Genomic DNA, 15,019 nt, shown 5'->3' on the forward strand with positions numbered 1-15,019 from the left:
ATGTGGATTATTTTGTCATACAAAGCACAGATCTCTGCAGAGAGATGTTTGCTGAAACTCAAAGAGGACAAAGTGCCCCCTTTGCCCTTTCCCATTTTCTGCTCCAGTATTTTTGGAGGTCCCTTCCAACCCCTACCATTCTATGGCTCTGATTTTTGTCATCCAGTAGCAATTTGTAATGGCCTCACTTTCTAGAGCTTGCTGAGAGGAAGAAATGGCTTTAACTAAAATGGAATGGCTTTAGCTGTATTTATTTTCAGTGGACTGTAACTGGTCAGATAGTTATTCAGTAAAAACCCCAAACTCCCAGCTTTACCATTGCTCAGTCACACCAGAAGGCAAGTTTCTAATGGAATGGTTTTGTTTACCCCTAGAGTTACGGTAACAGCCATGTGCAACATGGATTTCAGTCGCTTTCCCCTGGACACACAGACGTGTTCCCTGGAGATTGAAAGCTGTAAGTAAAACAGAGGTCTAAGGGAGCTGAGGGCTGCACCCCATGGGCACCCAAACTGTATTTCATTATATCAGCAATTGTAGCCATAATTAAACTGCTGCTAAATTGATGGGAGCTCTGACTAAAGTCATCGGACTGCAACACTCCCTGTGCATACTTTTTCACTAGAATAAGGTGGTGTTTGCATTTAAAAACCATCTGTGGGTACTGTTTTCTCCTCACTGCAAGCCAGTGAGGCTGACCTGCTGCCACCCCATCCCCAGAGGACCTGGGCCACTTGGCTGCAGGTCAGCAGTCTCCAGCAGCACTTGCCTGCCCAGGTGCCCTCAAACATATCGACAACCTGTGCTCTTCATGTGCACCATCTGCTCATCCATGCAGGATGAAACCATGGTGGGGCACTGATATTAATCATGTTCCTCTGAAGTTCCTTACACCTGTTTGAGATAAACCCAACTTATACCCACATAGAGCTTCTTTGTTCCACACGTGACACACACAGGTTGGCCAGACTTTATACAGCTGTGTTTTCAACTATCAGGTTTTTAGGAAGTCTTTTTTTCCTCTCCCTCTTGAGCCCACAATAAAACATTATAACTTTATTTCTGGTTTAATGCATTTATGTGGGATTTTTTTTCCTCCCTGTCTGCAAAGAGCTGCCACTAGACTCATCTGAAAGAATGAACATTCCTATATTTGCACATGTATTTAAAAGACCCCAAAAGCTGTAATGTTTATGTGTGCATCACAAGGCAGAAAGTTTACCCAAGTTTTCCCTCTTGCATGCCTCAGACCGTTGATGTTGTTCCTCCCATTACCCCCAGCAGGCTCTTTCCTCGTAGTCTCTCTTCCTCTGCTCCTGATTTTAGGGTGTTTATGAGGGATGGTTTGATGTTCTGAGGCAGTGGGTTACCTGACACACATATTATGCATCCAAAATTACTGTTAGAGAAAGAGAAGGCTTTACAAAATGCACTGTGCACCAGGCCTGGGGGCTGTGAGGATGAGCCAGTCCACTCCTTGCCACAACAGTATGGCAGGTGGTGGCATTTGGCCTTTTCATCTGGGACCTCACCAGCAGCCTGGAAGGTGCGTGGGCACAGCTGGGGCTTGTGGGTGTGATAGCAGCCAGCTCTGTGTGCTGTGCTGAGGTTTGATCTGCTCCCTAGATGCCTACACTGAAGATGACCTCATGCTCTACTGGAAGAACGGGAATGATTCCCTAAAAACAGACGAGAGGATATCGCTGTCGCAGTTCCTGATCCAGGAGTTTCACACCACCACGAAGCTCGCCTTTTACAGCAGCACAGGTGGGTAACAGGGTGCCTGCCAGAGCTGGGGTGCAAACTGTCCTTTTCAACCTTGACCATGAAGAATTGTCCATTGGGAGGTCTCCCTATGGCCCATCAGACCTGCCTCTCTTCCATGCTGAGGTTCCTCCCCTGTCACAGACTTCCAGCATCTGGAAAGACAGTTGCTCTTCAACCTCACACAAAGCCTTCACATGAATTAAGCTCTCTTAGAGGACAGGTTATGTTATCAGGATATGGTCCTGAGAGACACTTTGACTTTGACAGTTGGTTCCTGACAGTTCTTTTGTGTAAATTGCAACGCTCTGTGGTCATTAGCTGTGTTTTGCTGAAAGTGAATGAGGCACTCTTCCTCTTCTCTGGAAGTAGTTGGTGGTTGGTGTGACTTCTCTTCTTCCTCTTCTCTGTTACACAGGGTGGTACAATCGCCTCTATATAAACTTCACTTTACGCCGACACATCTTCTTCTTCTTGCTCCAAACCTACTTCCCCGCCACCCTCATGGTCATGTTGTCCTGGGTGTCCTTCTGGATCGATCGCCGAGCAGTTCCTGCCAGAGTCCCCTTAGGTAAAAGCAATCCTGTAGTCTGCAGACCTAACAGACAGTTGCTGCCACTGCAGCCTTGACCATCCAGACACAATCCTCTGTGCTCTGCGCTGCCCTTGCATTGCCTTGCGGCACAGAGATCAGCTATGTGTCACCCAGGCAGAGGATGGGCTGTGGTACAGACTCTCCCTGTGGTGCTGAGCAATTTGCTTTCCCTGCTTGCACCAGTGCCAGCTGTGTGCAGTGCAAATCAGAGAGCAAACGCATGCAGCCAGTCTCTGGAGCCTTCAGAGACTTCAGTGAGTGAAAAGGTGAAAATCAGCATTAGGAACCCTGATAAAATTCCAGCTGATTGAGTTTTGCTAGAGGAGGGAGGGTTGAGGTAACACAGCTGAGCTGCACTGTTCAACTTGTTAAATGAGCTTACAGTGCAATGTGAGGGATTGAGTTTCCCTTCTGCAGCATCATTCACATAGGCAAAGCCACACATCAGAGGAAGCACCACGGAAGCAGAACTACAAAGCAGACATAAATCTTCCTCTAAAGCAGACACTTTACCCTTAGCAAAATGCTCTTTGTGTTTTGGCAGACTTTGAGCCCAAACTTGCTTCTGCTTGTTCCAGGCAACACTTCTAAGGGTTTTATTTATTGTTAAAACCATATTCCTCAGTGGAGACGATGTGGAGGCATAACAGAGATGGCAATGGACCAGTTATGCATGTCAGTGTTTAGGAACAGCATCCACTGCCTTGAGACACTACTTAAAGGAGCATCAGGGTTTGGGCCATGGCTTTTCAGACATAGGCACTGCCTTTAGCTGTACTTTTTAGTACCTAAGTGCTCCTGTGAATTCAGTCCTTTGTGCTCGCATCATTTCAACTTTCAAAGAGATTGTGAATGTGACAGAATTAGCCTCTGAAATAAGAGGGCCACAGAGAGCCTCCCTCAGAGACAGGATAACACCAAACTACAGGGTGCTCCTGCCCTTGCTCACCTGCTCATTGTGCTCACCCCGGTGTAACGTGGGGCAGCATTGCCCTATGGGGCCTCACTAGCCTTTGCTCTTCATCATGGAAGGCACAGACCACATTGAGACCTGGCTTGTTCTTCTGTGACTTCCCACAATGCAGAACTTCCCAGGAGCAGAGAGAAAACAGGTGGAAGAAGCACCAGTAGGTTGGCTTCACTTGTGCCCATTCTGTGGAGGGGTTGAACTAGAAGCTGAGGTACTCTGAAGCATGGTCATAGAATATCTTGAGTTGGAAGGGACCCAGGAGGATCATTGAGTCCAACTCACAGAATCACGGAGTGGCAGGGGTTGGAAGGGACCTTTAGAGGTCATTTATTCCATCCTCTCTGCTCAAGCAGGTCCACCTACATCAGGTCACACAGGAATGTGTCCAGGTGAGTTTGTTATCCTCCAGAGAAGGAGCCTCCACATCCTCCCTGGGCAGCCTGGGCCAGGGCTCACTCATCAAATGTCACCAAACTCAATGTACTTGTACCCCTCCAGGATCTGCCCTGAGCCTGGAGATGGGGTGCAGCCAGCACAGGATCAAAGCACTGCTGGCTGGCCATGGGGTGAGAGGCTGGTGCTGTGGCAAGGAGCAAGGCTAGCAATACCCTGAGCCCACAGCCAAAGCTGTTTTCACCAAAGACAGGAGGACCTCAGTAGAAACCAGGGTTGCCTGGATCTGCCTCAGGCAGTGAAACCCATCACCCATTTCCCTCGTGGCCAAGAAGGCCAATGGCAGCCTGGGATGCATCAAGAGTGTGGGCAGCAGGTCAAGGGAGGTTCTCCTCCCCCTCTGCTCTGCCCTGCTGAGGCCTCATCTGGAGTCCTGTGTCCAGTTCTGGGCTCCTCAGCTCAAGAGGGACAGGGAACTGCTGGAGAGATGATCAGGGGACTGGAGCATCTTCCCGATGAGGAAAGGCTGTGGGAACTGGGGCTGTTTAGTCTGGAGGAGACTGCGGGGGGGAAATCTCATTAGTACTTAGAAGACACTCCTTTTTTCCATTGTATCTAGCAAGGACAAGGGATAATGGGATGAAGCTGGAACACAAAAAGTTCCATTTAAACATAAGAAAAAACTATTTCACTGTGAGGTGAGGGAGCCCTGGCACAGGCTGCCCAGGGAGGGTGTGGAGGCTCCTTCCTTGGAGGTCTTCAAGACCCACCTGGACATGTTCCTATGTGACCTGATCTAGGTGAACCTGCTTCTGCAGGAGAGTTGGACTAGGTGATCTCTAAAGGTCCCTTCCAACCCCTACCATTCTGTGATATATGAAAACAGTACGGCAAAGGAAATTCAGATGTCAGGAAATTGTCATGAGTGCTGTATTTGTGATGAAGAGTCTGGTTTGGAAGTGTCTTACAATGTCTCTGCTGGTGTATTCCCAGGGATAACCACGGTGCTGACCATGTCCACGATCATCACTGGGGTGAACGCCTCCATGCCTCGTGTTTCCTACATCAAAGCAGTGGACATTTACCTGTGGGTCAGTTTTGTGTTTGTCTTCCTCTCGGTGCTGGAGTATGCAGCAGTGAATTACCTGACCACGGTGCAAGAGAGGAAGGAGAGGAAATTGAGAGACAAGGTGAGGTTCTCTATCACCAGTGCAGCTTTGTGCCCCTGGGAAAAGGTATGGCCAATGTCTGGAAATGATCAAAAGTGTGCAATGATAGCTTGCTGCTCTCAGCTGCCTGGGGAGAGTGCAGTGTGTGCAAAAAGACACCAGCAGTGATGCATCTGAGGTCATAAAGCTCTGCTACAGACAACCCACACCCAAGCTCACTGCTCTGTCTTCATTCATAACTCCTGCTACACGTGGTGCTTCACCACCTGTATAAATGAGAGAGGTTTTAGAGGTTTTCCTTTAAGTATTTTTTTCTGCTGAAGATCCAGACCTGTGGATAGCACCAGGTGGATGCTGTGTTTTGGGTGTCAGATCAAGGCATGTATCCCCCACCTTTCTCCAGGCACAGTCTAAACTTACACAGTGGTCCAAGTTTCCTCCTTCTGCCTTCTTGGTATTAAACTCTAACCTCTCAAAACTGCAGCCTAAGCTCTTCTCTTCAAATGAGATGAGCCTCAATATATTCCTCCCTGTGGTTTCCTTCTGCTGCTGCCTTTGATTTTCTCAGCTTCAAAGTACAAGTCCAATCTTTATTTACACCCTGATAGCTGTACTTAAGCCAAATGAGCTTAAACACACCATAAATATAAACTTAAAAACTACTTTCCTGTGAGGTGAGGGAGCCCTGGCACAGGCTGCCCAGGGAGGGTGTGGAGGCTCCTTCTCTGGAGGTTTACAAACCACCCTGGACACATTCCTGTGAGACCTGATCTAGGTGGATCTGCTTTAGCAGGGGAGTTGGACTAGATGATCTCTAGAAGCCCCTTACAACTCTTTCCACTCTGTGTTTCTGTGAGTTTTTGCTAGACAGCCCTGCTCTCCCCCTGACTGTGCTGTGTCTTGCAGACATAAAAATGGAGAAGGAAAAAGCTGCTGCCTGGCTCCATCCTCTCACTGTACTTTTTGTGTCCCAGCAGCCTGAATTCCCCAGGCTTGTCCCTTCCTCTGCTTTTGTAAGGAGGAAAGGGATGTCTGTTTGAACACAGCTCCCCAGCTCAAGAGGGACAGGGAACTGCTGGAGAGTCCAGCACAGGGCCACCAAGATGATGAGGGGAATGGAACATCTTCCTTATGAGGAAAGGCTGCAGGAACTGGGGCTGTTTAGTCTGGAGAAGAGGAGGCTGAGGGGGGATCTCATTAGTACTTACAATATTTGGAAGGTGCATGTCAGGGGTTGGGGTAACACTTTTTTCTGTCATCTCAGCTGACAGGACAAGCGGTGATGGACCAAAGCTGGAACACAAAAAGTTCCATTTAAACATAAGGAAAAGCTATGTCAGTGTTTCAGTGAGGGAGCCCTGGCACAGGCTGCCCAGGGAGGGTGTGGAGGCTCCTTCCTTGGGGACCTTCAAGAGGCGCCTGGACACGTTCCTGTGTGACCTGATGTAGGTGGATCTGCTTTAGCAGGGGGGTTGGACTGGATGATCTCTAAAGGTCCCTTCCAACCCCTACTAGTCTATGGTTCTATGACAGCCTGTGCTTCCTTGTGCCCGCAGCTCCCGTGTGCGTGCAGCCTGCCTCAGCCGCGGCCCATGATGATGGACGGCAGTTACAACGATGGGGACGTGAGCGACCTGGGGCACTACGTGTCGGAGAACGGAGACAAGCAGGACCGGATGATGGTGCAGCTGGCGCTGGGGGCCGAGAGGGGCTCGGCCAGGAGGAAAAACCAGAGATACGTCAGCATGCGGATCGACACCCACGCCATCGACAAGTACTCCAGGATCATATTCCCGGGCGCTTACATCCTGTTCAACTTGATATACTGGTCCATCTTCTCATAAACACACACGTAACCCCCGTGGCCACGGAGCCCGGTGATGTTAAACGAAAGCACGGACTTGTAGGCTAAGAGAGAGAAAACAGAGGCTTGTTTGAATTGGAAGACTGATTTTTGGGGTTTTTCTCAGGATTTTTTTTCTTTCTTAGATGCAACTCATCTGTGGCAGAAATAATTGTGCAACTTTCACAGCCCAGCAAAACACAGGATCTACAAGCTGAAGTTTTATACTTCCTTCCAGCTGTGCTGTTCCTCTCGTGCCTCGTGGGCCACTGTAAACTACTCTGACAAGTGACTGGCTGATTCTCAACCAGCTGGAGGGTTGGGCAGAGAGGAACCTCATGAGGTTCAACAAGGACAAGTGCAGAGTCCTGCATCTGGGGAGACACAACCCCATGCACCAGTACAGGCTGGGGTCAAACTGCTGGAGAGCAGCTCTGCAGAGAGACCTGGGAGTGCAGGTTGATAATAAACTGAACATGAGCCAGCAATGTGCCCTCGTGGCCAAGAAGGCCAATGGCAGCCTGGGATGCATCAAGAAGAGTGTGGGCAGCAGCTCAAGGGAGGTTCTTCTCCCCCTCTACTCTGCCCTGGTGAGGCCTCATCTGGAGTCCTGTGTCCAGTTCTGGGCTCCTCAGCTCAAGAGGGACGGGGAAGTGCTGGAGAGAGTCCAGCACAGGGCCACCAACATGATCAGGGGACTGGAACATCTTCCTGATGAGGAAAGGCTGCAGGAACTGGGGCTGTTTAGTCTGGAGAAGAGGAGACTGAGGGGAGATCTTATTAATATCTAAATTTCAAGTGTAATCATATCTAAATCCTCTGGATTTTGGAGCTTTCCTTAGTAAGATCTGTTTATTTGGTCAGGAGGAGTTTTGCGGTAGAGGAAACAGGTTTCCCTACAAAATGATTCAGTGAAGACAATCAGATGTCTACAAAAAACAATAAAACTACTCCAGGAGAAGCCTCTTTTTTTGTCTTGGTCTGGGCATTACTGGTCTGTACAGCCTGAGAACCTGTCAGAGGCTGTAAAGTCACCAGTAATTGTACTCACTTCCAGGTAAAGCCTGGTTCGTCTGGTTTTAGGAAAAGCATCATCATCAGTGCTCAGTCACTGAGAAAGCAGTAGTAAAGACTTCACATATAAGTTACTAAAGATATCATGCCAAAAAAACTTTGGAATTAACTAAAAAGGAGCTTCCACCATGTGACAGGAGCTCTATTGCAGACCCCGGTACCACCGACTGACTCTGCTTTCATGGTGCAGCTCAGCACACTCCAGGGCAGCAGCAAGGGGATGCAGCTGCAGTGGAGGTGCTTGGCATGGATTTAAGTCCCAACTGGCCATCAGAGTTTCTGCAGAGCAGCCAGTCAGCACAAACAGCCCACAGGGAAGAGGCAAAATCTGTAATGCAGAAGATAGAAATTACTTCAGGAGAACAAGAATCAGTTGAGCAGAATCAGGGGCACCAAAGGTGTCTCGGAACTTGTGGTCACTCAGCTGGTCTGCAGCTATGTGTTACACACCTACATCCACGAAGCTAAGGGTTTGTATTAACAGGACTTTAAACACACACAGGCTTTTGCACACAATTATGGAATCCATTACTCCCTGCACAACAGGTGCTGTTTTCCTTTACAGGTGTAGCTGCCCTGAGAATCACAACAAAGCAACTGTGTCTCCAAAAGGAATGTGAATCTTCTTACGTGCAATCTAGATGATCTCTAAAGCTCCCTTCCAACCCCCACTGTTCTATGAATCTGCCCTGGACTGACTGACCTGCCACTTTACCATTAGCCTCATGACACAGACATAGCTGTTAGAACGTTGCTGGTTGTTGCTTTCATTTCCTACATAAATAAAAGTCGTGTAAACACACCCAGCATTTCTTACAACTGCTGCAATCACGATCTGCAAACCTACCTGTGCTCATCTTGAGCTTACAGCCCACAATCCACAGGGCAGGCAACAAAACCACAAAAGCTAAGAATCATTAAGAGACACTTCCAGCCATAAAATAGAATCATACAATCACAGAATGGTAGGGGTTGGAAGGGACCTTTAGAGATCATCTAGCCCAACCCCCCTGCAGAAGCAGGGTCACCTAGATCAGGGCACATAGAAACATGTCCAGGTGGGTCTTGAAGAGTAATAAATCACTTTATTACTCTCCAGTGAGGTTATTTTTTAATAAGAGATTAAAATATATACATCTATTTTCTTAAACTATCAACATTTCAGTCAAAGGAAAGCAAACAGGTCACTCTGGTAAAAGCAGATGAAAGACACACTACCTTATTCCAATGGCACCCTCCCCGACAAACAGCTCCCAGGTTTCTTGGGCACTGCTTGCACAGGAATGTATTCAGATTCTCAGAGCTGTAAGAAACTATTTCCACAATTTAAGAACAGCAAGAACAGGAGTGCCAGATTTTATAGTAAGCTCTCCAGCTTCATAAGGAGCTTAATGCTATGTAGTTCCGTGCAGTACATTCCTTTGTAGACTCATTAATCTCACCCTACATACAATGTTTGACATCTGAGCAGTATGTTAAGGGAGGTTTTAAATATACAAATGGGAGCTGGACTTTTGAATTCCCTGGCTTTTAGTGGGAGATTGGTTTGTACCTTGCCCTGTGATCATCAAGGTTTCCTGTCCAGCACATCTCCCTGACCAGATTCCCCAACCTCCATGCTCGATTTACATTGTTAATTCACTCGTGTTTTATTTGGGAAACTCTAGTGCCTTTTCAGTCTTACATAAATGTGTACATAGATGCATTCTATAAGCACAGGATATGGCATATACAGCCAGTGTATATAGAATTCTATACAGCTGTACTCATTGAACATCTTTACATGCACAGTTTTTTTGGCTTTTAACCTTCCAGTGAATGTTTTTTGTATCCCATCAGTTACCACTTTGCTCCTTTCCATTTCCACAACAAATCAGAGTGGTTGCTTTAGTTTTGTTTATAGAAATCCTCAAAGCCACAATAAAACATCATGTTTGTACAGCATTGTGTGCTTTCTGCCTTCAAAAGGATCATCTCTAGGAGTTTATACTCACATGCAAGACGTTTTTCTCTCAGGATCCAATCCAGTCAAACACCATATGAAGGGAGTGGAGCATCTTCCTTCTGATGAAAGGCTGAGGGAGCTGGGGCTCTTCAGCTTGGAGGAGACTGAGGGGTGACCTCTTTCATGTTTACAAATACATAAAGGGTGGGTGTGAGGAGGATGGAGCCAGGCTGTTCTCAGTGATGGCCAATGATAGGACAAGGGGCAACAGGTACAAGCTGGAACAGAAGAGGTTCCAAAGAAACATAAATAAAAACTTCTTCCCTGTTGAGGTGAGGGAGCACTGGAAGGGGCTGCCCAGATGGGTTGTGGAGTCTCCTTCTCTGGAGACATTCAAACTCACCTGGATGAGTTCCTGTGTGACCTACTCTAGGTGGTCCTGCTCTGGCTGGGGGGTTGGACTGGATGAGCTTTTGACATCCCTTCCAGCCCTTGAGATTCTGCGACTGTGTGTGACTACAATGTCATCAGGAACAGAGCACTCAGACAATGGGAACAAAATTGGGGCTGTTTAGCCTGAAGGAGATTGAGGGGAGATCTTATTAACATTTATAAATATCTAAAGGGTGGGTGTCAGGATGTTGGGACATCCCTGTTTTCTATAGTTCCCAGCAACAGGACAAGGGGTAATGGGATGAAGCTGGAACACAAAAAGTTCTATTTAAACATAAGAAAAAACTACTTCAGTGTGAGGGAGCCCTGGCACAGGCTGCCCAGAGAGGGGGTCGAGGCTCCTTCCTTGGAGGTCTTCAAGACCCACCTGGACATGTTCCTATGTGACCTGATCTAGGTGACCCTGCTTCTGCAGGGAGGTTGGACTAGATGATCTCTAAAGGTCCCTTCCAACCCTACCATTCTATGATTCTATGAAAATGATTACAGAACTATTCAGAACACCAACCTGCTTCCCATTTACAGTGTGAAGAAAGGCTGCTGGACCTTCCTACACCTGGCAGCTTAACTCAGCACATCACTGGTTGTCTCCTTCAATCTTCTTATGGAAAGAAATGCATCACATTTCATGATATAGTTTTGGTTCTGTTTCAAAGTAGCCATATCTTTCCTTCAACTTCTAGGAGGGGTATTAAATCAGGGAACACTGCAGCTTGGTAGAGGGTATAAGTTGTCCCTCATCCTTAAAGAGCTGAGATGTGCTGTTCAGGATCATTACAGCAACTGCAGTTTATTACCCACCCATTTTGTTTTATTGCTGTAAGAACAGTTCTTGACAAATATTCCAATACTCTCAAATTAAAAACAGCTTGGGGAAGACTGCAGTGAGGGTAACTTTAAAGCATGCCAGGTAAATTGCAAGTATACAAAAATATGAGCACAAAGTACTGAAAAATCAAAGTGAGTTAGTTTTATTCCCACAGGAAATAAGTTTCTCTTACATATACTATCACTGTGACAATAAAATCAAACTGTATTAGTTCTGAATCTTAAGAAGAAATGTTCTGAGACACAAATGGGAATTAACTTGCCTGCTGAAGTAAAAAAAACAAATCTCTGTTTTGGAGGCTTCCAGGATCCAACAAGTGAAGCCAAGCTCACCCAACCCAGTGTTGGTGACAACCCCACTTCAGGATGGAGGCTGGACCAAGTTTATCCAGACAGATTCTCCCCAGCTCAATTCACAATTCTTAAGGGCTAGAAGGTACCTCAAAAGCTCATCCAGTTCAAGCCCCTGCCAGAGCAGGACCATCTAGAGGACGTCACACAGGAACTCATCCAGGTGGGTTGGAATGTCTCCAGAGAAAGAGACTCCACAGCCCATCTGGGCAGCCCCTGCCAGTGCTCCCTCACCTCAACAGGGAAGAAATTCCTCCTTGTGTTTCTTTGGAACCTCTTCTGAGCCAGCTTGTACATGTTGCCCCTTGTCCTATCATTGGCCATCACTGAGAACAGCCTGGCTCCATCCTCCTGACACACACCCATATATATATATTTGTAAACATGAAAGAGGTCACCCCTCAGTCTCCTCCAAGCTGAAGAGCCCCAGCTCCCTCAGCCTTTCAGCATAAAGGGGATTCTCCACTCCTGTCATCATCTTTGTGGCCTTGAGCTGAACTCTGCAGCAGCTCCCTGTCCTTCTCAAACTGAGGGGTCCAGAACCACACACAAGATTCCAGATGCAGTCTCACAAGAGCAGAGTACATGGGGGAGCAGAACCTCTCTCCATCTACTGTCCACAGCCCTTCTAACACACCCCAGGATGCCATTGGCCTTCTCAGCCATGAGGAACATTGCTGGCTAAAGGTCATTCTGCTGTCCAAGACCCCCAGATCCCTTTCCCCTACACTACTCTCTAAGAGTTCATTCCCCAACCTGTAATAGTGCATGGGGTGGTTCTTTCCTCAATGCAAGACTCTACACTTGCCCTTGTTGAACTTCATTAGATGTCTCCCCACCCAACTCCAGCCTGTCCAGTTCCAACATGTTTTAATAATTACAACAGTCCCAAGATCATAAAGGCTAAAACGAAATATTGTGTTTGAAAAGCATTACCCCTCACAAAGAAATCTTTCACTATAGCAGATCAAAATGGAAAGCTTCAAACACCCTCACACCAAACTAACCATTCTATGAAACCAGGCTATAAAACACACCATTCAAATGAAGCCCTGCAGCATCCCAAAATAATCAAAGAACATTCAGTCCCAATTAAATTGCTTTATTGATATCAAATCATCCTTAATCAGGACTTCAGTTCTATTTTAGTTCCAGCAATGATTATAACTAAGACATGCTTTTAGTGCAGAGAAGTTTAATTAAATGATCTTGGACACAACACAGCCAACAAGCAGTGAACCTGGACCAGAAGATTGTAATGTATATCTGCATTACACAAGGCAGCATATTGCTACTGCTGGGATCCCAACACTCCATCTCAAGAGCAGCAAAGCAAGAAGTTCAGCAGTTGATGGCAGGAGGAAATAAAAGGAGGAAATTCATGAAGTAGCCTGTTAAGCCAGGAGAACTTGATGATTTTTATCTGTATCTGAGACCTGGCAAGGCAGAGTTTAAACTAAAAATTAAGGCAAAAGTTCCTGTGCAAAACCTTGGCCCAAATTTCAGTTGGATTTAACATCCAACTTACTATCCTGGATGTAGCTATAGCTCAGAGTCCAACCCTCATCTGTTTGATACATTCATTTGTCACCTTTTATAAGGGCACATGGTGACAGGACAAGGGGTAATGGCTTCTAACTGAAAGAAGGTACATTTAGGTTAGATATTAGGAAAAAGCTCTTCCCCGTGGATGTGGTGATGCAATGGAACAAGTTGCCCAGAGAGGCTGTGGATGCCCCATCCTTGGAAACAAGGCCAGGCTGGATGAGGCTTTGAGCCATCTGGTCTGGTGGGTGTCCCTGCCCATGGCAGGGGGTTGGAACTGGGTGATCCTTAAAGACTCTTCCAACCCAACCTATTGAATGAAAATGGTCTGCTAACAAAAGCCAGGATAGTGGTGTCAGTAAGGACCACCTTGTAACCTGGAATACTCACATTTGTTCAACTCTTGTATTACAAGCCAGCTGTTGGAAAACAAACCCCTTCAACTCAGAGAGAATCACAGAATGGTAGGGGTTGGAAGGGACCTTTACAGATCATCTAGTCCAACCCCCCTGCTCAAGCAGGTCCACCTAGATCAGGCCACACAGGAATATGTCCAGGCAGGTCAAGAAGATTTCCAAGGAAGGAGCCTCCACACCCTCCCTGGACAGCCTATGCCAGGGCTCCCTCACCTCACAGTAAAATAGTTTTTCCTTATGCTTCAATAGAACTTGTGTTCCAGCTTCATCCCATTACCCCTTGTCCTGTTGCTAGCTACAACAGAAAAAAGGGATGTCCCAATCTCCTGACACAGAAACAGATAACCAGTTACTTCCTTTTTCCAATGACACTGAGCATTTAATATATTAAGAGAGTCTGTGTCCTGTTACTACAAGCAGAGGCTGACCTATCACAAAGTCTAAAAATTATCAAACCATGTTGTCTAAATGACACAAACAGAAGTCAGCCTGAAGGGGAAGTCTCAACAGAATTCTTAAACATAGGCTGGAGGTCTGTGCTAAAGAGTGCACAGAAACACAGGAGTGCACAGTTAAAGCAAGATAAGGAATCTGATTAAAAGTTGCTTAGAAACTATAAATTCTGATTACAATTCTAGAGTTAGCCATTTAGAGACAAGGTGCTGCTAAAAACAAGGCTTAGGAAGGTATTTTGAGTATCCTAACTTCTTGGGGAATACAATTTGCCTAACTCTTCTTCAGTAGTCTACAATAATACCTGTGCTTAGGAAGATGTTCAGCAGTAAGTTGCTTTCTCACTCAAGTCTGTCCATTAACTAAGCAATTTGCACCTAAACAAAATAGTTACTTAGCTGTGTTTCCAAGTGACCCCTTCACAAGAGAACTTTTAAAAACCCTAAGATTTTTGGACACTCACAGCACCACCTAGATAAAAATTGCAGCATTTATATCTCTGGGAAGCATAAGCAGGAGAATTACTCAGACTAACCACACTTCACCCAGGAAGGACAACGGCAGGACTTGACAGATTTGCTGCTTCAAATGTGGGAACAAATAGATTTGCAGGACCAGTTACTGCACCAGCAATCCTCAGTGCAAGCTTCTCAGAGCTTATTACAGGGGTTTGCATAGAACCACTTTAAGGTCACCTTTGTTTACTGCTGCATGATACCATACTTGCATTTTTGTGAAAAACACCTCCACTGGTTTAGCTAAATTTATACACATCCTTCAGATCAGTTTAACTACTGAAACACCTTGTGTGAACAGTTGTACCACCTTGAAATAGAACCTCCTCCAGACAGCCACTAGCTAGATATCTGTAAATATTTACGAGGTCTCCCCCCAGTCTCCTCTTCTCCAGACTAAACAGCCCCAGTTCCTGCAGCCTTTCCCCACAAGGAAGATGCTCCAGTCCCCCGATCATCTTGGTGGCCCTGTGCTGGACTCTCTCCAGCACTTCCCTGTCCCTCTTGAGCTGAGGAGCCCAGAACTGGACACAAGACTCCAGATCAGGCCTCACCAGGGCAGAGTAGAGGGGGAGCAGAACCTCCCTCAATCTACTGCCCACACTCTTCTTGATGCATCCCAGGCTGCCACTGGCCTTCTTGGCCACGAGGACACATTGCTAACTCATATTTAGCTTATTACTAATCAGGGCTCCCAGGTCTCTC

General features: G+C 46.6%; 1 protein-coding gene across 3 annotated transcripts in view; it reads left to right on the top strand.

The window, feature by feature from the left end:
* LOC104555038 (gamma-aminobutyric acid type A receptor subunit rho1) overlaps positions 1-6,869 on the top strand; it is a 30,560-nt gene extending 23,691 nt beyond the window's left edge. For all 3 annotated transcript variants that reach the window (XM_061989897.1, XM_061989898.1, XM_061989899.1), the window contains 5 exons: positions 375-457; positions 1,627-1,767; positions 2,183-2,335; positions 4,716-4,912; positions 6,448-6,869. In XM_061989897.1, coding sequence (XP_061845881.1) covers positions 375-457; positions 1,627-1,767; positions 2,183-2,335; positions 4,716-4,912; positions 6,448-6,735 — 862 coding nt within the window. In that variant the 3' untranslated portion in view covers positions 6,736-6,869. The remainder of the gene's footprint in view (positions 1-374; positions 458-1,626; positions 1,768-2,182; positions 2,336-4,715; positions 4,913-6,447) is intronic.
* The last annotated feature ends 8,150 nt before the right edge of the window (positions 6,870-15,019 follow it).

Source organism: Colius striatus, chromosome 2, assembly GCF_028858725.1.
Source record: "Colius striatus isolate bColStr4 chromosome 2, bColStr4.1.hap1, whole genome shotgun sequence".
Lineage (NCBI taxonomy): Eukaryota > Metazoa > Chordata > Aves > Coliiformes > Coliidae > Colius > Colius striatus.